The sequence below is a fragment of the Drosophila bipectinata genome, chromosome XL, assembly GCF_030179905.1.
Source record: "Drosophila bipectinata strain 14024-0381.07 chromosome XL, DbipHiC1v2, whole genome shotgun sequence".
In the NCBI taxonomy this organism is placed as follows: domain Eukaryota; kingdom Metazoa; phylum Arthropoda; class Insecta; order Diptera; family Drosophilidae; genus Drosophila; species Drosophila bipectinata.
In genome coordinates, this window is record NC_091734.1 from 9196381 (window position 1) to 9220606 (window position 24226).

Below are 24226 nucleotides of genomic sequence, written 5' to 3' on the forward strand. Positions count from 1 at the left end.
CCCACAACACTAAGGAAAAATTGAAATTTTTTTTATTTTTTCAAATGAAACATAATCTTATTTATTAATTATTGTAATGTACATAATGTAATTAAGTCATATTATAGTTTATAGTGTTGAAATGTTTATGTTTTATTTCTGTGCAATAACATTCCAATATCGTTAACGGTCAAAGCTTCCGGCCGAAAATGTCATTATCCTATAAGGAAACTATTTTAATTCTAAATTTTATTCTTTCTCTAAATTTTAAAAATTACTTACCCACTTGAGATGTATGTTTTCTTCATTTTAACATTATGGTTTTTTTTCCTTTCTTTGTGTCTTTGATGAGTGTAAAGCTGCGAAAGATAAATACATATTTGAATTATTTTTTTAGGAATATTATCATTTAAACTAAAATAAACTTAATAAACTTCATAATCACCGTGTGATTTCTTAATACTAACATTATGTTTCATTTTTTCCTTTTTCTGAAGGAATGTGAATACTGTGAATGTTAAATTGTTATTACGATTTTTAGTTAAAAACTAAAAATATTACTTTGTATCTTGCTTTTTTTTTGCGTTGAATATATTTTTTTTCTTAATGATTTTCTCATTTATGAAGTTATGGAAAATCCTAGAAAGATGTGGAATATTTTCATTTAAACTAAAATAAACTTGGGAAACTGCATACTCACTGTGTGTCTTCTTAATCTTATCATTATGGCTTTCAATTTTCTGGTGAGTTATTCATTAAAGAATAATGCTGCGAATGTTTAATTATTATACGGTCTTAATTATAATTTATAAATATTACTTTTAATCTTCCTACGAATTGTATACGTTTTATTTTTTTCCAATTCTCTGATTCCATGTTGTCCTAATCTTATCATTATGATTAATGTCTTCCTTTCGATTAATTTAGGAGCAATACGCTGCGAAAGATAATTTTTTTAATACATTTAATACTATTTTTTTTTAGGAATATTTTCATTTAAACTTAAATAAGCTTAAGAAATTGCATACTCACCTTTCTTCGCGTCAATTTCAGTTTTATGGATAATTTTACTCTTAAGGTTAGGTTGTTAATTATATTCGATATTATAATTTATAAATCTTACTTATTTCCTTCCATCGATTTGGTTAGCAAATTTTTATTGATGACTATTTTTACCATATTCAAACTTTTTTCAACAACAAGAATAAAGAACTTTTCGCGTTGATTTTAATTCCGATCTATATTTATTATTTTTGATAGTTTTTCAGAGCTACGTTCCTTTGGTCTTAAAAGTGCCTTAGCGACTGAAAGAACTTTAAAATCTTAGTGGGACACTCAAACCACAGAATACTTGTTTGGAAAAAAAAACCAATAACTAGAACTTGTGTTTCATTTTATCTCAAAATTTATCGAAGAAAAATAAGTTCTTTATCGAAGAAAAATACATTTTTCCTAATCTTCGTATCCTTTTTTAGGATTTTTCAGGCATTGGAGGCTTTAAAAACTTATTCATAATTTGAAAATAAATAAAGGTGTATTTTTTATTTCGTTTTTAAAGTCGTTCTTACCATTTTCTAAAGATTTCAACTTCTTTCTTTTGATTTATTTGGGACTTTGGGCCTTTTCTTAAGGTTTTATTAACTTAAATATTTATATACTTTTGCTTTAAAGATTTTTTTAAAGACTGGCAGAACTGCCTTCTTGTGGCCCAAGAAAATGAAATTATTTTCATAATAAATCCCCAACTCTTTTTCCAGCTCTCACATAACCTTTGACTCTTAAGTTAAATTTCATTTTATTCAAGGAGCTGTTGTATCCCAAAACAATCATTCAATTCTCAGTTGTTTGTCGACCTTAACGGTGCTCCAAACAAAATTTTGTTTTTTTTTTCATCGTTTGAAGCTCAAAATAAATAATTTTTTTTTTTTTTGAGGTTTATCTCAGCTATCAAGACTTAAGATCATGCCCCGTGGAAGATATGGTAACCGCAAGGGACGCAACCGCCAGTTCACTCCGACTGACGAATTGAAGGAGGAGCTCGAAAGCAGTGGATGCGACCGTAGTGTCCTCTTGAGCCTAATGGAGAGTTACCCGCCGAACGGGAAGAATTCCTCGTCTTCGGAGCCCGACTCGGAGGACGAGTTTCCTCGCTCCAAGGGCGCCTGCGGCGTCCATAGCCTTTTTAAGATTTCCAATCCGAATCGCTTGTCCGAGACCGAGGATAAGGCCACTATTAATAGCCGCGTGAAGAAGCGCGAGCGTCTCCTTACCCATAAGTTGCTGAAAAGCAGCGAGGCCGAGGCGGACCTGGCCCGCCTGGCTGTGGTCCGCAAGGAGCGCGAGGCGGCCGCCGAACGCCGTCTGGCCGCCAAGGAAGCCGCCGCCGCCGCCTTGGCCGCCGGTTCCAAGACTTCTATGAAGCGCACCTCCCCGTCAGCAGACGCCAACGTGGCTGCCAGTGTCGGGGGCTACCAAAGGAAGTCACGCAGCTCCCGCAAAAAGTAATCCCAGACGTCCCAGGCATCATACCGAGATGTATTAGCAAAACGGAAATAAATACAATCATGTAAAAATTTTAGTCTTTATACAGAAGGATATAGAAGTAGAAAAAGGGACTTTTTTTCATATGTCTGCATATCTCAGCCAATTCTCATCCGATTCTCAAACGGAATACCTGAAACGAATTCTGGATCGATTCCCCACCAATCTGCATTAAAACCGTGCAACAAAATATTTTAAAGATTTTTTTCCAAATTTCGTGGGAAGACCCCTTGCGAAATGGGGTTTTTCAGATTTGGTTCAGAGTCATATCCATATCTCAGCCAATTCTTATCCGATTCTCAAACGGAATACCTTAAACGATTTCTGGATCAATTTCCCACTAATCTGCATCAAAACCCTGCAACAAAATATTTTTCAGATTTTTTTCCAAATTTCGTGGGGAGACCCCTTGCGAAATGGGGTTTTTCAGATATGGCTCAGAGTCATATCCATATCTCAGCTAATTCTCATCGGATTCTCAAACGGAATACCTTAAACGATTTCTAGATCGATTTCCCACCAATCTGCATCAAAACCCTGCAACAAAATATTTTTCAGATTTTTTTCCAAATTTCGTGGGGAGACCCCTTGCGAAATGGGGTTTTTCAGATATGGCCCAGAGTCATAGCCATATCTCAGCCAATTCTCATCCGATTCTCAAAAGGAATACCTTAAACGAATTCGGGATCGATTCCCCACCAATCTGCATTAAAACCCTGCAACAAAATATTTTTCAGATTTTTTTCCAAATTTCGTGGGGAGACCCCTTGCGAAATGGGGTTTTTCAGATATGGCCCAGAGTCATAGCCATATCTCAGCCAATTCTCATCCGATTCTCAAACGGAATACCTTAAACGATTTCTGGATCAATTTCCCACCAATCTGCATCAAAACCCTGCAACAAAATATTTTTCAGATTTTTTTCCAAATTTCGTGGGAAGACCCCTTGCGAAATGGGGTTTTTCAGATATGGTTCAGAGTCATAGCCATATCTCAGCCAATTCTCATCCGATTCTCAAAAGGAATACCTTAAACGAATTCGGGATCGATTCCCCACCAATCTGCATTAAAACCCTGCAACAAAATATTTTTTAGATTTTTTTCCAAATTTCGTGGGGAGACCCCTTGCGAAATGGGGTTTTTCAGATATGGTTCAGAGTCATGGCCATATCTCAGCCAATTCTCATCCGATTCTCAAACGGAATACCTTAAATGAATTCTGGATCAATTTCCCACCAATCTGCATCAAAACCCTGCAACAAAATATTTTTCAGATTTTTTTCCAAATTTTGTGGGGAGACCTCTTACGAAATGGGGTTTTTCAGATATGGTTCAGAGTCATAGCCATATCTCAGCCAATTCTCATCCGATTCTCAAACGGAATACCTTAAACTATTTCTGGATCGATCCCCAATCAATCTACATCAAAATCCTGCAACAAAATATTTTTCAGATTTTTTTCCAAATTTCGTGGGCAGACCCCTTGCGAAATGGGGTTTTTCAGATATGGTTCAGAGTCATAGCCATATCTCAGCCAATTCTCATCCGATTCTCAAACGGAATACCTTAAACGATTTCTGGATCAATTTCCCACCAATCTGCATTAAAACCCTGCAACAAAATATTTTTCAGATTTTTTTCCAAATTTCGTGGGGAGACCCCTTGCGAAATGGGGTTTTTCAGATATGGTTCAGAGTCATAGCCATATCTCAGCCAATTCTCATCCGATTCTCAAACGGAATACCTTAAACTATTTCTGGATCGATCCCCAATCAATCTACATCAAAATCCTGCAACAAAATATTTTTCAGATTTTTTTCCAAATTTCGTGGGCAGACCCCTTGCGAAATGTGGTTTTTCAGATATGGTTCAGAGTCATAGCCATATCTCAGCCAATTCTCATCCGATTCTCAAACGGAATACCTTAAACTATTTCTGGATCGATCCCCAATCAATCTACATCAAAATCCTGCAACAAAATATTTTTCAGATTTTTTTCCAAATTTCGTGGGCAGACCCCTTGCGAAATGGGGTTTTTCAGATATGGTTCAGAGTCATAGCCATATCTCAGCCAATTCTCATCCGATTCTCAAACGGAATACCTTAAACGATTTCTGGATCAATTTCCCACCAATCTGCATCAAAACCCTGCAACAAAATATTTTTCAGATTTTTTTCCAAATTTTGTGGGGAGACCTCTTGCGAAATGGGGTTTTTCAGATATGGTTCAGAGTCATAGCCATATCTCAGCCAATTCTCATCCGATTCTCAAACGGAATACCTTAAACTATTTCTGGATCGATCCCCAATCAATCTACATCAAAATCCTGCAACAAAATATTTTTCAGATTTTTTTCCAAATTTCGTGGGCAGACCCCTTGCGAAATGGGGTTTTTCAGATATGGTTCAGAGTCATAGCCATATCTCAGCCAATTCTCATCCGATTCTCAAACGGAATACCTTAAATGAATTCTGGATCAATTTCCCACCAATCTGCATCAAAACCCTGCAACAAAATATTTTTCAGATTTTTTTCCAAATTTTGTGGGGAGACCTCTTGCGAAATGGGGTTTTTCAGATATGGTTCAGAGTCATAGCCATATCTCAGCCAATTCTCATCCGATTCTCAAACGGAATACCTTAAACTATTTCTGGATCAATTTCCCACCAATCTGCATCAAAACCCTGCAACAAAATATTTTTCAGATTTTTTTCCAAATTTTGTGGGGAGACCTCTTGCGAAATGGGGTTTTTCAGATATGGTTCAGAGTCATAGCCATATCTCAGCCAATTCTCATCCGATTCTCAAACGGAATACCTTAAACGATTTCTGGATCAATTTCCCACCAATCTGCATTAAAACCCTGCAACAAAATATTTTTCAGATTTTTTTCCAAATTTCGTGGGGAGACCCCTTGCGAAATGGGGTTTTTCAGATATGGTTCAGAGTCATAGCCATATCTCAGCCAATTCTCATCCGATTCTCAAACGGAATACCTTAAACTATTTCTGGATCAATTTCCCACCAATCTGCATCAAAACCCTGCAACAAAATATTTTTCAGATTTTTTTCCAAATTTTGTGGGGAGACCTCTTGCGAAATGGGGTTTTTCAGATATGGTTCAGAGTCATAGCCATATCTCAGCCAATTCTCATCCGATTCTCAAACGGAATACCTTAAACTATTTCTGGATCGATCCCCAATCAATCTACATCAAAATCCTGCAACAAAATATTTTTCAGATTTTTTTCCAAATTTCGTGGGCAGACCCCTTGCGAAATGGGGTTTTTCAGATATGGCCCAGAGTCATAGCCATATCTCAGCCAATTCTCATCCGATTCTCAAACGGAATACCTTAAATGAATTCTGGATCGATCCCCAATCAATCTACATCAAAATCCTGCAACAAAATATTTTTTAGATTTTTTTCCAAATTTCGTGGGGAGACCCCTTGCGAAATGGGGTTTTTCAGATATGGTTCAGAGTCATGGCCATATCTCAGCCAATTCTCATCCGATTCTCAAAAGGAATACCTTAAACGAATTCGGGATCGATTCCCCACCAATCTGCATTAAAACCCTGCAACAAAATATTTTTTAGATTTTTTTCCAAATTTCGTGGGGAGACCCCTTGCGAAATGGGGTTTTTCAGATATGGTTCAGAGTCATGGCCATATCTCAGCCAATTCTCATCCGATTCTCAAACGGAATACCTTAAATGAATTCTGGATCAATTTCCCACCAATCTGCATCAAAACCCTGCAACAAAATATTTTTCAGATTTTTTTCCAAATTTCGTGGGGAGACCCCTTGCGAAATGGGGTTTTTCAGATATGGTTCAGAGTCATAGCCATATCTCAGCCAATTCTCATCCGATTCTCAAACGGAATACCTTAAATGAATTCTGGATCAATTTCCCACCAATCTGCATCAAAACCCTGCAACAAAATATTTTTCAGATTTTTTTCCAAATTTTGTGGGGAGACCTCTTGGTCCTCTTGACCTCTTGGATATGGTTCAGAGTCATAGCCATATCTCAGCCAATTCTCATCCGATTCTCAAACGGAATACCTTAAACTATTTCTGGATCAATTTCCCACCAATCTGCATCAAAACCCTGCAACAAAATATTTTTCAGATTTTTTTCCAAATTTTGTGGGGGTCTTGCGAAATGGGGTTTTTCAGATATGGTTCAGAGTCATAGCCATATCTCAGCCAATTCTCATCCGATTCTCAAACGGAATACCTTAAACGATTTCTGGATCAATTTCCCACCAATCTGCATTAAAACCCTGCAACAAAATATTTTTCAGATTTTTTTCCAAATTTCGTGGGGAGACCCCTTGCGAAATGGGGTTTTTCAGATATGGTTCAGAGTCATAGCCATATCTCAGCCAATTCTCATCCGATTCTCAAACGGCATACCTTAAATGAATTCTGGATCAATTTCCCACCAATCTGCATCAAAACCCTGCAACAAAATATTTTTCAGATTTTTTTCCAAATTTTGTGGGGAGACCTCTTGCGAAATGGGGTTTTTCAGATATGGTTCAGAGTCATAGCCATATCTCAGCCAATTCTCATCCGATTCTCAAACGGAATACCTTAAACTATTTCTGGATCGATCCCCAATCAATCTACATCAAAATCCTGCAACAAAATATTTCTCAGATTTTTTTCCAAATTTCGTGGGCAGACCCCTTGCGAAATGGGGTTTTTCAGATATGGTTCAGAGTCATAGCCATATCTCAGCCAATTCTCATCCGATTCTCAAAAGGAATACCTTAAACGAATTCGGGATCGATTCCCCACCAATCTGCATTAAAACCCTGCAACAAAATATTTTTTAGATTTTTTTCCAAATTTCGTGGGGAGACCCCTTGCGAAATGGGATTTTTCAGATATGGTTCAGAGTCATAGCCATATCTCAGCCAATTCTCATCCGATTCTCAAAAGGAATACCTTAAACGAATTCGGGATCGATTCCCCACCAATCTGCATTAAAACCCTGCAACAAAATATTTTTCAGATTTTTTTCCAAATTTCGTGGGGAGACCCCTTGCGAAATGGGGTTTTTCAGATATGGCCCAGAGTCATAGCCATATCTCAGCCAATTCTCATCCGATTCTCAAACGGAATACCTTAAATGAATTCTGGATCGATCCCCAATCAATCTACATTAAAATCCTGCAACAAAATATTTTTTAGATTTTTTTCCAAATTTCGTGGGGAGACCCCTTGCGAAATGGGGTTTTTCAGATATGGTTCAGAGTCATGGCCATATCTCAGCCAATTCTCATCCGATTCTCAAAAGGAATACCTTAAACGAATTCGGGATCGATTCCCCACCAATCTGCATTAAAACCCTGCAACAAAATATTTTTTAGATTTTTTTCCAAATTTCGTGGGGAGACCCCTAGCGAAATGGGGTTTTTCAGATATGGTTCAGAGTCATAGCCATATCTCAGCCAATTCTCATCCGATTCTCAAACGGAATACCTTAAACTATTTCTGGATCGATCCCCAATCAATCTACATCAAAATCCTGCAACAAAATATTTTTTAGATTTTTTTCCAAATTTCGTGGGGAGACCCCTTGCGAAATGGGGTTTTTCAGATATGGTTCAGAGTCATAGCCATATCTCAGCCAATTCTCATCCGATTCTCAAAAGGAATACCTTAAACGAATTCGGGATCGATTCCCCACCAATCTGCATTAAAACCCTGCAACAAAATATTTTTCAGATTTTTTTCCAAATTTTGTGGAGAGACCCCTTTGCGAAATGGGGTTTTTCAGATATGGTTCAGAGTCATAGCCATATCTCAGCCAATTCTCATCCGATTCTCAAACGGAATACCTTAAACGAATTCTGGATCGATTCCCCACCAATCTGCATTAAAACCCTGCAACAAAATATTTTTTAGATTTTTTTCCAAATTTCTTGGGGAGACCCCTTGCGAAATGGGGTTTTTCAGATATGGTTCAGAGTCATAGCCATATATCAGCCAATTCTCATCCGATTCTCAAACGGAATACCTTAAACGAATTCTGGATCGATTCCCCACCAATCTGCATTAAAACCCTGCAACAAAATATTTTTTAGATTTTTTTCCAAATTTCGTAGGGAGACCCCTTGCGAAATGGGGTTTTTCAGATATGGTTCAGAGTCATAGCCATATCTCAGCCAATTCTCATCCGATTCTCAAACGGAATACCTTAAACGATTTCTGGATCAATTTCCCACCAATCTGCATCAAAACCCTGCAACAAAATATTTTTCAGATTTTTTCCAAATTTCGTGGGGAGACCCCTTGCGAAATGGGGTTTTTCAGATGTGGTTCAAAGTCATATCCATATCTCAGCCAATTCTTATCCGATTCTCAAACGGAATACCTTAAACGATTTCTGGATCAATTTCCCACTAATCTGCATCAAAACCCTGCAACAAAATATTTTTCAGATTTTTTTCCAAATTTCGTGGGGAGACCCCTTGCGAAATGGGGTTTTTCAGATATGGCCCAGAGTCCTATCCCTATCTCAGCTAATTCTCATCGGATTCTCAAACGGAATACCTTAAACGATTTCTAGATCGATTTCCTGATTTCTGATTATCTGGTTCTGCATCCTTATCTAAATCAATTTATTTAAGCAGCAATTTTCAATAAAATCAATATAAAATATGAGCACAAAAGTAAGCCATGAGTTTTTATTCTGAATTGTTAGCCTCTGGATAGTTCAACTTTAGTTTAGATCTCCTTTTGATTTCATAGAAAACAGACCAAAAATATATTTACCGGAATTGAATATTCAAAATTTTAGTTTTTATTTATTAGACTTTGGTAAGTGTTTCAAAAACACCAGGAAAGTTTCCACCAGGAAGTGAAAACGGTAAAGTATTTAAGATTAAGATTAAGATTTAAGATTAAGCCCAAACAATAAAAAAATACATATATTAAAGTTATTATTTATTTTAATATATACGAGAGATTAGAATTAAAATAAAAATAGAGTAAATAATATAAAGATAGAAAGATAGACAAATAGAAGATGAGTAAAATACACTCTTTTAGATTTTTGAATATTAACCGTTTTTTTTCTAGATTTAAAATTATAAATTTAATAATCCGTATTTTTTGTTGCCCAACACTGCTGCTCCCATCCACCTTGCAGCACTGCACTAGCGGTAGAAAAGAAGAAGAAAGCGCGCGCTTCGCCACACTGCCACCGGCAACAGGTAAGAGAGAGAGAGAGAAGTGCTGCAAAAAGCTAAATAGTTGCCGGCGAAACAATCAGATATTAGCTAGTTAGAATTTGCCAAATATACAGGTTTAATCTGATCAGAAGGAAGCCAAAGAATTAAATCCGATAATGGAGCGTAAGGCAGGAAAACGTTCGCGTTCCCCGACCGATGACGATACCAACAACAATGTTACCCAAACCAAGGTCTGGGTAAGCCAGAAGATGAGCGATGCCCGCGACCCGGCGAAGATGAAGGAGGTACACGGTGAGTCCATGGTGAACTTAATCGGGGGGCAATGATACCTTATTTTGTATTTAATAAGTATTACCACTACTAAATGAGAGAAAAATGGTTGTCCGACTGGGTGGGGTTACACTTGCGCTGTCGTCCGGCCACCAAAATGACAGATGTCATTGGATGTCAGGAGCTGGAACAATCAAAAACAAGTGAAACACGCAGGAGCAAAGATATCTCCTAAAAAAACACATCAAATATCTGAATTCTTTCAAAGAAACTGGAAAACTTTAATAGAAAACGATTTAATATTAGTATTATTTGCTTAAATTTCGAGTTTTTTTTTAATAATTTCCATTAACATTGTGAGTTTTTCTTTTGGAGCTTTACACGTGTGTTCCATTCCCAAGTGTGTCTTGTGAAAATATTTACGGTTGCCTTTCACCCGCAGAAAAAACTACTAAAATGCTATTCGATGCTGCCGCCAACATGGGAACCGGAAATGGTAGTACCCAGGCCCCGAGTCTAACCCTTACGGTAGCTGGAGGATCGGCACAAGGACAGCAGCAAGGTCAGGATCAGACTATAGAAATGGCACCCGCATCCTCAACTGCCTCCGCCACTCTACACGAACAATATCAGTTGTTGGGGGATGGCACCATCATAGTACGCGATATGCGTCCGGATATGGCTAATCCGCGCCTGGAGCGCAAAAAGTCACGCTGCTGCCAGCGCCAGACCCTCATCCATGGCATCTGTGTCAATTGTACCATGGACTTGTGCGAGGAGTGCGGCTATTCGTGCGGCGAATGCTACCAATTTATATGCCGCAGCTGTGTTACTCTATTGTAAGTGACTCCAACTAACTAATACTCATACTAGTTAATTAATATAATTAATTTTCTTTAGTGGCAACCGTCCTGATGATTCCGATGATCCGCTCTGCGAACGCTGCCAGATGTTCTTCGCCTAGGAAGGAATTATTCCTATTTTTCATAGTTTTATTTTTTTTTTTTTGGAATCCTCCCAGTGAGTCGAAGTCGAGTTATATCCATTATCCCCATCCGCTCTGTTAAATTTTAAGTTCTGAATCAGTACAAATTAGGCCAATCTTTCTATATATATATATATCTGAAAAGAGCCAAAGCCAGAACCATCACCACCACTACTACTCTCACTTCTTAGACTTTACACGAATAAACTTAAACAAGAAAACACACATAATTTATATATATAACGCTGATATATATATATATATATATTTGGAAAAATAAAGAAAAATTTATGTCTAAAATCGGGAAAGGCAAGGTATAAGAACCATTATCCTTAGTATCCTTAAACTTTTCCCCTAAACTTGTGATACTTTTCGTGATCCTTCACCAGGCTCTCGTACATCCGGGCGCCGGCCTCGCTGCTGGAGCGCAGGATAAAGTGCCCGGCACGATGGTCACAGATCCCAATCAGCTCGTGGCACACACGAACTATGTGAACTTTGACCTGCCAAACAAAGAAATATATGAATAAGTCCGTAGTTCTAAGTAATCTTAATAAAGAATATATATAATCTTGAAAGCCTAACCTTTTCAAACAACGTGGTGGGTCGTTCGGTGGCCACCATCTGGCGAATGGTGAAGATCAGGAGGAAGGGCGCCACTCGCTTCACGGCCAGCGACTGGGTGGTCGTCACTGTGGACATTACGGTGGCCAGTTTCAGGCCCAGATCGGCCAGACCATCCAGCTCCGTTTCACTCAAATCCTGGGCTTGCTTGCGCTCCGCCCGATAGCCCACAATGGCCTGGACCAGATCCTGGCACAGGGCACTCAGCTGGGCGGCCCTATCTGACATCAGGTTGGTGTGCTGTTTCAGCAACACCATCAGGTTGTCCGTTATGGCGCCATACAGATCCACAAAGTCCAGCCAACTGCCACCGTTGCGGATCAAATGTTTGATGTCCACGTCCAGCAGACTGCCCAACAGGCAGTCCAACGTCTCGCCCGTCAGAGGCACCGTCCTGTTGCCGGCCATGTGTCGCTGAGCCTCCAGCAGGCGCACAGCATGACCCCGGTATTCCGCATCCTTGGGCTCGGGCAGGCGCAGGGCGGCGCTCACACTGATGACCTCAAAGTGTTCGTTGAGCATCTGGAATGGAGGACAATAGAGAAGTGTCTGATGAGGATCATAGTTCCCAGCTCACCGCTCCCTTGACGCTGCTCAGCGAGCACTTGGCAAAGAGTCCCAGCAGAGTCAAGACATTCCTCAGGGCCGTATGCTGGGCGGGCGTTTCCGGACGCGGCATCTCCCCGATTTGGCTGGAGAGGCGCCGCAGGAGCAGTAGAAAGTCCTCGTTGGTCTTGTAGCCGATGATCAGCTTGATGGCCGGCTCCACTGTGCTGGCGGAGATGTCGCCCGTTTCGATGTCCTCGTTCAGTTGCCGCCAATAGGAGCTCAGCACGAACTCGATCTCATCGGGATCCAAGTGGAGCCGCTGGCGATGGGTGAGGGCCACGTTCAGCAGGCGGATGGCGTGCGGATTGCGGTAGTTAAGCTGGAGAGGATTTGCCACAAAGATTAGTACTGGAATATCAAGGATATCAACCACAAAACTCACAGAGTATCCAATGTATATCTTGCATATGCGCCGGAACTTGTCATCGATGGTCTCCGACAGATCCTGCTCCGGGGCCTGCTCCTCCTTGGCCTTCTTCTTGTTCTTCTTCTTCTTCTTTATGTCCGTGTCCTCCTCCTGACCTTCGTTTTCCTTCTCCTCCGCCTTCTTGTTCTTCTCCAGCTGCTCCTTTTCGCGCTCCTGCTTGGCGACCCGATTGATGCAGCTGCTCAGGTAGGTGGCATAGCCCGCCCGGGTGTCGTCCACAAACTCCATGTAGACGGATGCCTCCTTCTTTTTCGAGCGGAACTTGTGAGCCACCATCTCCCCGAAGATCTCCACCAGCGGCTGAAGGTGCCGCTGCAACCGCCGGCCCTGAGCACCACTGGCATTGGACAGCGTTTGGATGGCCAGGAGCAGGAGCCGTGTCTGCTCCCCACTAAGCTTACTGTTGGCCGTCAGCTGCTCCTTGAGGTGCTCCGAGCAGCTGACGAGGAACGACTCGCTGCCAGCACCCTGCCGACGAATGCAGCGCGCGAAGAGAGTCTCGTAGAAGCTCCAGCCCTCCGCGGTGGTGGTGGGAATCATCTCCAGCATCGTGGCCAGCTTTGGGATGAACTCACAGACGGGCAACGGTTGCCCAAAGTGCATCAGGTCTGTTGGGAGGGTTACTCGTCAATCCTGAATCCCACAAACTAAAAGCTAGTCACTCACCTATTAGCACTTCCAGGAGCTTCTTGGCTTCCTCCTCCTGCTGCTGGTTGCGACTGAGATCCCTGTAGAGGACGAAGGTGACCAGCCAGAGGCGGGAGCGTATGGAGCTGGACAGTTGCACCAGAGGTAGGCCCTGTAATCCCTGTATAGTCTCCAGAGCTGAAGGCAGATCCTCCACATCCTTGTCGGTGGCAGCCTTCTCCTTGAGGAAGCTCACCAGAGCAGCCTGGTCCAGTTGCTCCTCCAGCTTGAGCTTCGCCAGCAGGGAACCCTTCACCTTGGCCGCCTTCACAGAAGCCGCGTACTCCTGAAGGAGCTTCAAGGCCAACAGCTCCACGCAGTCCGCGTCCTCCAGATCCTGCAGCCCCTGTTGGGTGCGCAACTGTTTCTGGGGCCTGGTTAGCCGGAAGAGCTGAGATGCGGGCACGATCTCGGCCAGGGCGACGGGGCATCCCACGCCACGTTGATCGGCCTGCAGCAACCAGCCGCTCTCCGCCAGCTGCAGCTCCAGGCGCTGCAACCGCAGGCGGCACGAGCTCTTGCCAAAGTTGTGGACTCTCTGCTGGATCAGAGTCCACTCGGAGGGCGGCAGGAATCCGCGAAGCTGTACGGATCTCTGGCTGGCGGGATGACCGTCCGGCCAGTAGTGGGCCAGGAGCAGTTCAAAGCCACTGGCCCGCTCCGTGCACTCGAGGAAGGCGTTCATGAGGCGACGATTGTGCTCCTGGCTGAGCAACCGGCGTCCGAACTGCTCCAGCACCTGGGCAGTGTGCTGCAGCTGCTGTTCCACCTCACCCTGATGCAGATGCACTTGCTCCGCCAGCCGAGTGCCGCTCAAGTACTGACACAACAGCGCCGCATGAAAGTCCCGCGAGAAGTCCAGATTCTCGGGCAGCACAGCCTGAGGCTGTTCCTCCTCCAGCAGCTCGGCAAACGAGTGGAGCAGCGTCTTCCATATGACCAGCGACGGCTTGGTCATCAAATGGCTGACCAGGCGGGTGAAGGCCATGCCCGCCGATTGACTCGGCCAGGTGTGATTCAGCTGTTTGAAGGCATCGTTCGAGGACGAGGCCGGGGGAGCTGACGTGGGCGATGTCTCCGCCAGAATGATCTGCAGAAAGTGCTGTTCCGTTTCGGTCTCAGCTCCTTCGCTCACGGAGTCTTGCAGGCGACGCTTCTTGCTCTCCCCCGAGGCGACTGGCAGCTGGTACTTGCCCAGCCACTCCTTTAGACTCTTCAGGAGATTCATGATGAACCTCTCGGCCCGACTCAGGCGCCGGAACATGTCCAGCAGCAGGATCAGATACTCGGAGTACAGCTGCTCCTCAACGGCACTCTGTTTCGGAGCGGTGAGCAGCCAAACGGTGATCTGGTAGACACTGTGCTCCAACAGCATTGGGTTCAGGCGCAGGGCCGAGCACAGGAGTATCAGGACCTCCTTCAGGTGCGTCTGCTTGTGATCGCGAACCAGCTCAAGAAGTTTCTCAGAAATGTAGGTGAAGGCGGTTTTGACTTTGGGTGTGGACCCGGCGGCCTTCTCCCCCTCCTCCTCCTCCTCGCTGTCGGACTTCTCTCGGTTTCTCTTGCTCTTCTTCTTCTTGTCCATACCGAACTGCAAGGATATGTCGTACTTGCGCAGGGACGTTAGCAAGTGGGCGGCTAGCAGCAGAGGCTCACTCTCCCGGAAAACCGCCCTAATAGTCAGGACTAGATCATTGGGCTCGAAGCGATTGTTGAGGACTTCCGCCTCCAGGAGCAGTAGCTTCACATGTAGCGGCTGCTTGGCGATGCGCTCCTTCTTAAAGTGTGCCTTCAGCTGCTTCTCCAGCTCGGCCAGCTCCTCCACGCAGTGCGATTTCAGGGTGAGGAGCAACTCTACCAGAGGGCGGAGGGATTGGTTGTCGTGGCAGGTGACGAGGTCTTTCACCTTCTGGGATCTCCGTGCCATGTCCGACAGCTGCTTAATGATGGGAATCACAAACTCGGCATCGGTGTGCTCCAGCTCACGATCCTCACCAGCATTCCTACGTTTTTCGACGCATTTCTGATGACTTCTAAAGATGCAGGCGAAGATCTCGGTCAGAAGATTGTAATCGGAACGCAGGGCATCCTGGAGCAGCTCAAAGTTCAGACAACTGGACAGGAGACCGAGAATAGCTTCGTCTCCGGTCGAATCCGTTCCTGCCACCGCCACCAGAGCTCGGATAAACGCCGATTTGCACTCCTGACTCACCAAGCCCGGTTGGGCGCGCAACTGGACGAGATCCTTTAGCTGCTGGATGGGTAGTTGTGTACAAGAGCCAAGGGATTCGCTCAGCCATCGGATGATGATCTCAAACTTGCTGGGATAGGGAAACTCCACAGACTGCCAGACGCGTAGAGCGAATTCAACACGTGCCGCATACGGTTTGGTCTCCTCCTGCAGCCAGGACTTCAGCTCTGTGGAAGATTCGGAGGAAGAAGACGTTTATTAGGGTTTACCCCGGTTGATTAGCCACTAACCTTCGCCGGTGTCCATGTTAGTGCATTCGTTCAGGTGGTTTAAAAAAAAAAAACACGGCAATTTCGAATCTCGCACGTGTTATCGTTGGACAGTGTTGGAAAACACTGTTTACACCCCCCACCAAAATCAACCCAAAAGGCATCAGCTGATGCTTTGTAGTTACTGTCAGTTTATTAAAATTAACTTTAATATTTAAAAAAAATTCTTTTCAAAAACAATGAAAAACTATTTTCTTTAAATACACAAAGAAACATAAGCTAAAATTATTTGTATATTTATATATTACTCGATTAATAAAAAAAAAAAGCTACACAGCACTGCCGGAGAGTGGACCGCCACCGAACAGCTGATCGCGCATGAAGAACTAACCATCAGCAGCTGATTAAGGTTTATTTTTTGATTTTCGCCAATTCGAAAACATTTTTCTCAATTTTGGTTGATTTCTGTTTATGGTGCTGAATGAAAACGAGTCGCTCGTAGACAGAAATCACAATGTTGTTGAATTGCACGAGGCTAACACACGGCTGCACGACTCTCCGGGTCTCGCAAATCTGCCGAGCATCATATAACCACCATCATCACCTCCACCGACAGTATCCGCAGCTGGGCCGGTGCCTGCAGCGAGGATTGCGGACACCGCCGAGGCCACCAGCAACGGTGGCACCGTCCACCAGCTTAGGTGGCCACCACCAGCTGTTGTTCCATGCGCTCCGTATGCCGACGCGGTGCCTGCGACGCGGTCTGGCCCAGACTGCCAAAAAGATTAGGTTGATAGGCAATGTTCCAAAGCGAGGAAAGGTACCCGTTACTTCACCATTAACCGCCCCACCAAAACCTAAAGTCGACGTTCCTGCTACTATGGGCCGATCACAGTACGCACGCCTTCTAAGCCTGACCAAGTCGGAGAAATGGGTGCTGACAGGTGGGGGATTACTTGGTTATATGTTTACCTTTCAAAATCTAATGCTTTGATTTCTCCTTCCAGCGGGTATACTATGTCTGATTGTCTCCTCGGCCATCACCATGTCGGTGCCCATGTTCCTCGGCAAGGTCATCGACGTGGTCTTCAACAAGGCGGGCATGGACAGTGCCGCCGTTGCTCGACTGGGCGAGTACTCCATGATGTTGTTCGCGATATTTGTTTTAGGAGGAATCGCGAACTTCTCCAGGGTCTACCTGTTTGGAAATGCAGGTAACTTGAAAGCCATATCTGTCCAGGATTATCCTCAAATAGGAATCTACTTGTAGCTCTCAGGATTGTAAAGAATCTTAGATCTCGGGTGTACAAATCGATGCTGATGCAGGAGGTGGGTTGGTTCGACACCAAGGGCACTGGTGAACTAATCAACCGCCTCAGCAACGACACCTACATGGTGGGCATTTCCCTGAGCCAGAACGTCTCCGATGGACTTCGATCCTTGGCCATGATTGGCGTGGGAACAGGCATGATGGTGGGTTATCTTTGCCATTGCTACTCTGTTTAATCTTGGAATTATTCTACAGATCTACACCTCGCCCCAATTGGCGGCAGTAAGCGCACTGGTGGTGCCCGCCATGGCTGGAATGGCCATCGTTTATGGGCGCTATGTTCGTAAGATTACCCGCAAGGAACTGGACAAGTATGCACAAATCATGAAGTATGCGGAGGAGCGATTCGGCAATGTGAAGACCGTGAAGATCTTTTGCCGGGAACAGCAGGAGGTGAAGGCTTTCGACAAAAAGCTGGACGAGGCTCTCCAAATTGGTTACAAGGAAACCCGGGCCAGATCCATATTCTTTGGACTGGTAAGATCTCTACTCTACCACCACTGAGCTCCAATTATCTCAACTTCACTTTCAGACTGGCTTCTCGGGCAACTTTATAATCATATCGGTGCTGTACTATGGCGGCACCTTAGTTCTTCAGGATCAAATCAGCATCGGCGCTCTGACCGCATTCATGCTGTACGCCGGCTACGTGGCCATCTCGATGAACGGTCTCTCCAATTTCTACAGCCAACTGAACAAGGGCGTGGGTGCCTCGGAACGGATCTGGGAGATTCTGGACCGCGAATGCTCCATACCCATTGACAAGGGCATTGTACCGGACGGCAAACCGTTGGGTGATGTGGGCTTCCAGAATGTCTACTTCTCGTTCCCCACACGCGCCGAATCTGCTGTCCTCTCGGACTTTTCGCTCAACCTACTGCCCGGCCAGACGACAGCGGTGGTGGGTCGATCGGGATCGGGAAAAACGACAATAGCTCTACTGCTGCTCCGACTCTACGATCCCCAGTCGGGTGCAGTGACTCTGGATGGCATCGATCTGCGGACGGTGAATCCCCAATGGCTAAGGGACAACATCGGAGCGGTTAGCCAGGAACCGGTTCTGTTTTCGGGCACCATTCGCGAGAATATTCTGTACGGCGTGAATCCCGGGGATGAGCCCAACGAAGAGCTGCTTCAGCGGGTCGTGGAGGAGGCCAACATTAGCCAGTTCACGGATCAGTTGCCCGACGGCCTGGACACGATGGTGGGCCAGCGGGGCATGATGCTAAGTGGCGGCCAGAAGCAGCGCGTCGCCATCGCCAGGGCACTTATTAAGGTGAGCATGGTAACAAAATCCTCGCGATTATTTATCCTCCGATCTTCTTGTAGAATCCCACCATCCTTGTCCTGGATGAGGCGACCAGCGCCCTGGACGCCATGTCCGAGCAACTGGTGCAGAACGCCCTGGATCGGCTAGTCCAAGGCCGCACTGTCCTGACCATTGCCCACCGACTGAGCACCATCCGGAATGCGGACCAAATCGCCGTACTGAGTGACGGCAAGATCGTGGAGCAGGGCAACTACACGGAACTGATGAACATCCCGGAGGGTGTCTTCCGGGAACTGGTTGCCACTCAGGCCTTTGGCAACCAGGAATCGGCGCAGGAACCGGCCCAGGAATAGCTCCAGGAATGGAACTAGGGTGTGGGTTTTTAGTTTAGATATCTTAGTATAATTGTGTGATCCGCCGCTGGCTGGTGGTGGTTTCGCTGGTGCATCTCTGTTACCGGGCTATGTGTTCATATATATGTAGTATGTATCGAGGTATATATACTCAGATATATATATATATCTTTTGTTTTTGATTCTTTGTACAATACATGGACGATGTTAAAGAAATGCTGGCGTTTTCCTTTCGCAAAGTAAGTGGGTTTTGAAAAAGGTTTGAAATCGGAATAAAACTAGAGGTTTTGAAAAAGAAATCTTGTTTTTTTTAAGTAGTATATTGTATCCCTTGCAGATTTGTAATATTTTGTTTTATAATTAACTGCTATTAGTTAATTATAGTTTTTTAATCAGGACTGTTAACTAGTTCTATCTTATATCATAAACCTTCTTATAAGAAAACGGGAACCTACTATTAGGATTTTGAAAGAGAGATATTATTTTGTAGAAAAAGTACCGGGTATCATTTATACATTTCAAATATAATTTAGTTAAATTAACTGTTATTTATTAATTACAAATTTTTGATCAGAATTGTAAATTTTCTCTCAACACTACTAACTTTTAAGATACATAGTTTTGGTTTAAAAAGTTTGAATCAATAATACATTTTTTTGAAATATGTACCGTGTATCATATTTAATTCATATAACACCATACAACAATTTATATATATTTTATAATTTTCCTCATACTAAATTCTTTATTTTAATTTGTAAACCATTTATTTTTTTAATTATAAACATACTTTTAAGTAAACGAAATCGGGTTTAATATTTTTAAAATAGTAATATTATGTTATAGGTGTACCATTCCCAAAAAAAAAAGTACCGGCTACCAAATCTAGATATTTAATATTATATTTTATGATTTCCATTTCAATTCGTATTTTTTTAATAAGTCTTTTATAATTAAGTTTTCTTTTTAAAGTAAGAACTCCTTTTTCAAAACCTCCTTCCAAACCTCCTCCTTTTTCAAACCTCCGATCCTCCTTTGGGATCGTTCATGGGGTTTGAAAGTGTTATATTTTTTTAGCAGAAGTTGGGGGTATCATTTAAAATATTTTAAATCATTTAATAATCTTTCACAACTCACCTGAAATTACTTATTAAACTATATTTACTATCTCTTTCTTTTTGAAATTAAAGATGCAATGATTAGAAACCCGCAACTTTTAAAATAGCTTTTGAATAGTAATAATATTTTCTAGAAGTACCGGGTTATCATTTTATCATTTATATCGGTTATCAGATTTTCTTCTAAAATTAATTATATAGCCAAAATTACTAACTTTTCCTTTTTAAAAGCCAAAACTTTAGAAAATGGGAATATTGAAACAGTTTATTAATTTAATAATAAGCTCTGTTTATGGAAAAAGTACCGGGTATCTTATACAGATTTCTTATTTTATTTCATTTAATTCCCTATTTAAATTAATTTCAAACTTTTTTTTATAAGAAAGTAATTCTTGAAATTCAATAAATACTAACTGATGTAGAAGTAATGTTTTATTTTTAAAGGATTTCTGATACTATACCTTATAATTTCCTGTTTCAATTAATTATTTAGTCAATATTTTATAAAAATTACTTTTCCCTTTTTTTTAACCAAAAACCCCACTCATTCTTTACACTTTGAAACATTTTATTATTAATTTGTTTTCTTAATCTTAAATCTAATAAACAGGCACAAAAATAAATGCAATAATTTCATTGTATCTAACTTCTAAATACGTCCTGTGCAAAATATATCCAGAAATTCAATACGTGGAACAGGCTAAGGGATACAGCTGGGCAGTATCCTAATCCTGAGGGAGCCTTACTTCATGGTGGGCATGGCCACGGCCGCCTGGGTGTGGGTGACGTCAGTTTCGCGCCACAGCTGGGTGACCGTCTTCGTCTGGGTGTAGAACTTGATGCCCTGCTTGCCGTAGAAGTGGTGGTCACCGCGGAAGGAGCCGCGGGTGCCGGTGAACGAGAACATGGGCAGGGGCACGGGAATGGGGACATTCACGCCCACCTGGCCGGCATCGATCTCGTTGACGAACTTGCGGGCGGCCGCTCCGTTGGTGGTGAAGACAGCAGTGCCATTGCCGTAGGGATTGGCGTTCACAATATCGATGGCATCGTCCAGGGTGTCGGCGTTGAGGATCACCAGCACCGGGCCGAAGATCTCCTCGGTGTAGCACTTCATCTTGGGGGTGACATCGCTCAGGATGGTGGGTCCAACGAAGTAGCCCTCCTCGTAGCCGGGCACTGTGATCTTGCGGCCGTCCAGGACGAGCTTGGCACCCTCCTTGACGCCGGACTCGATCAGATCGTTGATGCGCTTCCGGGAGGCGGCACTGATCACGGGACCCACATCAGTTCCGGGCACATGACCGGCATTCACCTTCAGCTTCTGGGCACGCTCGACCAGATCGGGGATCCAGGACTGGGCATCACCCACGAAAACGGCCGTGGAGAGGGCCATGCACCGTTGTCCGGCCGCACCGAAGGCGGCTCCGGCCAACTGGTTAAGGGTGTTCTCCTTGTTGGCATCGGCCAGGATGATACCGTGGTTCTTGGCGCCCATGTTCGACTGGACGCGCTTGCCATTCTTGCCGGCCCGCTCGTAGATGTACTTGCCGGCCTGGTCGGAGCCAACAAAGGACACCGCCTTGATCTCGGGGGCATCGCAGATGAAGTTGACGGCGTCGTGCTGGCCGTGGATCACGTTCACCACACCGGGTGGGCAGCCAGCCTCGTTGAGCAGCTCCATCAGCAGCATAGTGGCGCCGGGAACACGCTCCGAGGGCTTCAGCAGCATGGTGTTACCCGTGGTGATGGCCACCGGGAACATCCACAGCGGGATCATGGCCGGGAAGTTGAAGGGAGCCACTCCAGCGGTAACACCGAGAGGCAACACCAGAGAATAGGTGTCCATGTCGCGAGCCACATTGGCCACCGTCTCGCCCATCTGCAGGGAGGGAATGCTGCAGCAGTGCTCCACCACCTGGAGACCGCGGAGGACATCACCCTCGGCATCGGCCAGGGTCTTGCCCTGCTCCTTGGTGATGTTCTTGGCCAGCTCGCCCATGTTGGCCTTGATCAGGGCCTGAAGCTTGAACATCACCTGTTGGCGGGTGAGGATCGACTGGTTGCTCCACGAGCGGAATGCCTTCTTGTTCGACTCCAGGGCCGTCTGCATCTCCTCCTGGGTGGCCTTTGGCACACGGGTCACCACCTTGTTGGTGGCCGGGTCGTGCACATCGATCCACTCCTTGGTCTTCGACTCCACGAACTTGCCGTCGATGAAGAGCTTGGTGGTGGGAGCGGCCGAGGAGTAGGAGCGCTTGGCCATCTGGCGAGCCTGGTGACGAAAGCAATGTATTGCGTAATTTTTTGTGGTTTTCATTAACAGTTTTAACATTAGTGATATCTTAATCTAAATGTTTATTATTTTTATCATTTTCCTATTTATATATGTATATATTTTTCATTCTATTTTAAATATCTAAAAAATGTAAAATGCTTACTAAAGATACTTGTGACGAAATGGTTTTAATTCATGTATAAAGTAAATTGGTAAAAACATCAAAAACTGTTTCAAATTGTCTCACATTTTTAAAAATTCTACAATATTTTATTAAATTTTTTGACAAATACTTGTAACTAGGGATTTTATTCATTAGAGACTTGAAAAATAAATATAAATGGTTGATTATGGGGGAAGCAGATACTTTTTTTTAATAAACTATTATTTTAAGTCGTAAAAACTAGGAAGACACTTCAAAATCTACATTTTTTTATGTAAAAACTCTATAAAAAGCTCGAAAACATATTTCAATTAAATTTACAATGCTAAAAAAACAATTTAAATAGAACTAAATTATCTATATGCTTTGGAAGATGAAAAAATCTATATAAAGAACGAACAACTTTCGTTACTGGTAAACTAATGCCTTAAATTTGTTGCACTTGACTTTAATTTTAAATGCAAAATACCGGAAAGTGGCCGGGAATCCTAACCTCAATGGCCCCAAGAATCTATTCGGTGGGGTGAGGTTTTTTGTAGCTGGGTTGATAACCTGCCGGGGCGGGCATACAGGGGGCTGCCACGCCCACTCTTATCAGAATATATGGCCCAGAGACCATTTGAAGTGGCATGGAATTGTTTCGCTCGCGGCTTATCGCGTTTTATTGAATTTCAAACATATTTCCCTAAATCCCCCCTCATAATTGTTTTTGTTTTTTTGAGATACTTTTTTTTTTATTTTTGCCAACACCGCTTTATCTGTTTCTGCTAGCCGACTGCTTCTCATATAGTATAAAGTTGCGTAACATGTGTTGTCAATTGAAGATTTGGCCCAGGGGCATATCATAAAGGGATAAGATGATCATTTTTATGTTTATTTAGAAATAAAATATACAAAAATTTATAAATTTTTAGAAACAATATATAAAAAAATATTTATTTATAATTTATTTTAATAGATCCCTTCTTCCAACGCCCCTGATAGTCTCTTTCACGGCCACACTTACACTAGCGCACCTGCTCATTCTTATTTAATTGACTAAAGTGAGAGTGAGAGCGGTGTAACGACACCTATGTTACATGTGCCATTACACTCTCACTATACTTTCTCCCCTATCTTCCCAGGGGGGAATTCTAATTGGAAGTCATTAACTCACCTCAGCTCCAATTAAACGCACAAGGGACATCGTGGATATGTGGATTTTTGGCTCGGGAGGATCGGATCAGATCGGATCTCAGTTGGGGAGCAACGGGGGGATCGCGTGTTCGCCAAACGATGGTTCCACTAGAACTGAACGCAGCCGCCGATGTTTTGCCCACTTGGAGTATATGGAGGCATGTATGGAGGAGAATACTATATAGCGTGGTGTGATTGTTGATATACGAGTCGGGAACTTGACGGCGGTAGGTGGTGGGGCTGGGGCGGTGTGTGGGGGAGACAACGTCAAATAGCCCCCATACACCCAAAGCACACACACACACCTTTTCAATAAGAACCTGGCGCAGCAGCTGTTGTTTTTGTTTTCTGCTCTTTTTCTTAAATGATTTGTTGTTGTTTTTGTTATTCGTTTGGGGGCTCGTGGCTTAATTGTGTGTGAGTGTGTGTGTGTGTGTTTGTTTTGCGATGTTTGTGTTTTTAATAATTCTCTAAAAAGAAAGGGTATCTTGAATATTTAAAAAAAAAGTTATGATTAATAATAAAAATATTACATAATATTGTATAATTTCAGTTTTTCTAATATTTAAATCAATTAAAAACTTTTTAAATATTACTCCAACTTTTTAAAGTGCATTTAAAGTTTGGTATGAAAGTAGATATATTTTATTGGGTATTTATAAACACAGTTGAAATAGAGATACGAATGCTTAGGTATTCTCATATTTTTCCATCAACCACACTATCTTACATAGTAAATACA

At 43.1% G+C, this 24226-nt stretch overlaps 5 protein-coding genes and 1 long non-coding RNA gene across 13 annotated transcripts; 3 read left to right on the forward strand and 3 right to left on the reverse strand.

Moving 5' to 3' along the window:
• Nucleotides 1–43: 43 nt before the first annotated feature.
• Nucleotides 44–1323, reverse strand: LOC108131955 (uncharacterized). Of its 5 annotated transcripts, none has more exons than XR_011442432.1 (8): nucleotides 1103–1318; nucleotides 1012–1051; nucleotides 799–916; nucleotides 680–747; nucleotides 541–618; nucleotides 447–487; nucleotides 262–338; nucleotides 44–199 (listed from the first exon to the last, which is right to left on the reverse strand). It is a non-coding gene; the product is annotated as an uncharacterized lncRNA (long non-coding RNA). The 5 variants fall into 5 exon arrangements; XR_001773669.3 differs by having other exon boundaries at nucleotides 53–210; XR_011442431.1 differs by having other exon boundaries at nucleotides 447–618; nucleotides 1103–1317.
• Nucleotides 1324–1941: 618 nt separating this feature from the next.
• LOC108131936 (28 kDa heat- and acid-stable phosphoprotein-like) lies at nucleotides 1942–2484 on the forward strand. Its single transcript, XM_043209829.1, has one exon. The coding sequence runs from the start codon at nucleotides 1942–1944 to the stop codon at nucleotides 2482–2484; it is 543 nt and encodes a 180-aa protein (XP_043065764.1).
• Nucleotides 2485–9244: 6760 nt separating this feature from the next.
• LOC108131959 (uncharacterized) lies at nucleotides 9245–11297 on the forward strand. 3 transcript variants are annotated; one of them, XM_070278929.1, is made up of 5 exons: nucleotides 9245–9360; nucleotides 9692–9755; nucleotides 9848–10025; nucleotides 10447–10843; nucleotides 10905–11297. In XM_070278929.1, exons 3-5 carry the CDS (start codon nucleotides 9890–9892, stop codon nucleotides 10966–10968), a joined length of 597 nt encoding a protein of 198 aa, XP_070135030.1. In that variant the 5' UTR covers nucleotides 9245–9360; nucleotides 9692–9755; nucleotides 9848–9889; the 3' UTR covers nucleotides 10969–11297. The 3 variants fall into 3 exon arrangements, with proteins under 3 accessions (XP_070135030.1, XP_017106573.2, XP_070135052.1); XM_017251084.3 differs by having other exon boundaries at nucleotides 9257–9409; XM_070278951.1 differs by lacking the exons at nucleotides 9245–9360; nucleotides 9692–9755; nucleotides 9848–10025 and adding an exon at nucleotides 10201–10360.
• LOC108131956 (uncharacterized) lies at nucleotides 11220–15940 on the reverse strand. Its single transcript, XM_017251080.3, has 6 exons — nucleotides 15818–15940; nucleotides 13316–15754; nucleotides 12605–13257; nucleotides 12191–12541; nucleotides 11575–12135; nucleotides 11220–11492 (listed from the first exon to the last, which is right to left on the reverse strand). The coding sequence occupies exons 1-6, from the start codon at nucleotides 15831–15833 to the stop codon at nucleotides 11331–11333; spliced, it is 4182 nt and encodes a 1393-aa protein (XP_017106569.2). The 5' UTR covers nucleotides 15834–15940; the 3' UTR covers nucleotides 11220–11330.
• A 45-nt stretch (nucleotides 15941–15985) lies between these two features.
• On the forward strand, nucleotides 15986–18959 carry LOC108131957 (ATP-binding cassette sub-family B member 10, mitochondrial). Of its 2 annotated transcripts, XM_017251082.3 has the most exons (7): nucleotides 15988–16205; nucleotides 16413–16740; nucleotides 16804–17010; nucleotides 17067–17269; nucleotides 17322–17603; nucleotides 17659–18402; nucleotides 18456–18959. In XM_017251082.3, the coding sequence occupies exons 2-7, from the start codon at nucleotides 16533–16535 to the stop codon at nucleotides 18747–18749; spliced, it is 1938 nt and encodes a 645-aa protein (XP_017106571.2). In that variant the 5' UTR covers nucleotides 15988–16205; nucleotides 16413–16532; the 3' UTR covers nucleotides 18750–18959. The 2 variants fall into 2 exon arrangements, with proteins under 2 accessions (XP_017106570.2, XP_017106571.2); XM_017251081.3 differs by having other exon boundaries at nucleotides 15986–16740.
• Nucleotides 18960–20414: 1455 nt separating this feature from the next.
• On the reverse strand, nucleotides 20415–23618 carry LOC108131962 (probable methylmalonate-semialdehyde/malonate-semialdehyde dehydrogenase [acylating], mitochondrial). Its single transcript, XM_017251089.3, has 2 exons — nucleotides 23465–23618; nucleotides 20415–22142 (listed from the first exon to the last, which is right to left on the reverse strand). The coding sequence occupies exons 1-2, from the start codon at nucleotides 23492–23494 to the stop codon at nucleotides 20610–20612; spliced, it is 1563 nt and encodes a 520-aa protein (XP_017106578.2). The 5' UTR covers nucleotides 23495–23618; the 3' UTR covers nucleotides 20415–20609.
• Nucleotides 23619–24226: the final 608 nt, after the last annotated feature.

What these genes read in the sequence shown, in the direction of transcription:
- LOC108131957 (XM_017251081.3), top strand. Translation starts at nt 16,311, where the DNA reads ATGTTGTTGAATTGCACGAGGCTAACACACGGCTGCACGACTCTCCGG. An exon ending in GGAGAAATGGGTGCTGACAG is followed by an intron (nt 16,741 to 16,803) that starts GTGGGGGATTAC and finishes TTCTCCTTCCAG; the next exon opens with CGGGTATACTATGTCTGATT. An exon ending in GATCCATATTCTTTGGACTG is followed by an intron (nt 17,604 to 17,658) that starts GTAAGATCTCTA and finishes CTTCACTTTCAG; the next exon opens with ACTGGCTTCTCGGGCAACTT.
- LOC108131962 (XM_017251089.3), bottom strand. Translation starts at nt 23,494, where the DNA reads ATGTCCCTTGTGCGTTTAATTGGAGCTGAG. An exon ending in TGCGTTTAATTGGAGCTGAG is followed by an intron (nt 22,143 to 23,464) that starts GTGAGTTAATGA and finishes TTTCGTCACCAG; the next exon opens with GCTCGCCAGATGGCCAAGCG.
- LOC108131956 (XM_017251080.3), bottom strand. An exon ending in GCTCCTGGAAGTGCTAATAG is followed by an intron (nt 13,258 to 13,315) that starts GTGAGTGACTAG and finishes CCCTCCCAACAG; the next exon opens with ACCTGATGCACTTTGGGCAA. An exon ending in TGAGCAGCGTCAAGGGAGCG is followed by an intron (nt 12,136 to 12,190) that starts GTGAGCTGGGAA and finishes CCTCCATTCCAG; the next exon opens with ATGCTCAACGAACACTTTGA.
- LOC108131959 (XM_070278929.1), top strand. Translation starts at nt 9,890, where the DNA reads ATGGAGCGTAAGGCAGGAAAACGTTCGCGTTCCCCGACCGATGACGAT. An exon ending in GAAGATGAAGGAGGTACACG is followed by an intron (nt 10,026 to 10,446) that starts GTGAGTCCATGG and finishes TTTCACCCGCAG; the next exon opens with AAAAAACTACTAAAATGCTA. An exon ending in CGCAGCTGTGTTACTCTATT is followed by an intron (nt 10,844 to 10,904) that starts GTAAGTGACTCC and finishes AATTTTCTTTAG; the next exon opens with TGGCAACCGTCCTGATGATT.
- LOC108131936 (XM_043209829.1), top strand. Translation starts at nt 1,942, where the DNA reads ATGCCCCGTGGAAGATATGGTAACCGCAAGGGACGCAACCGCCAGTTC.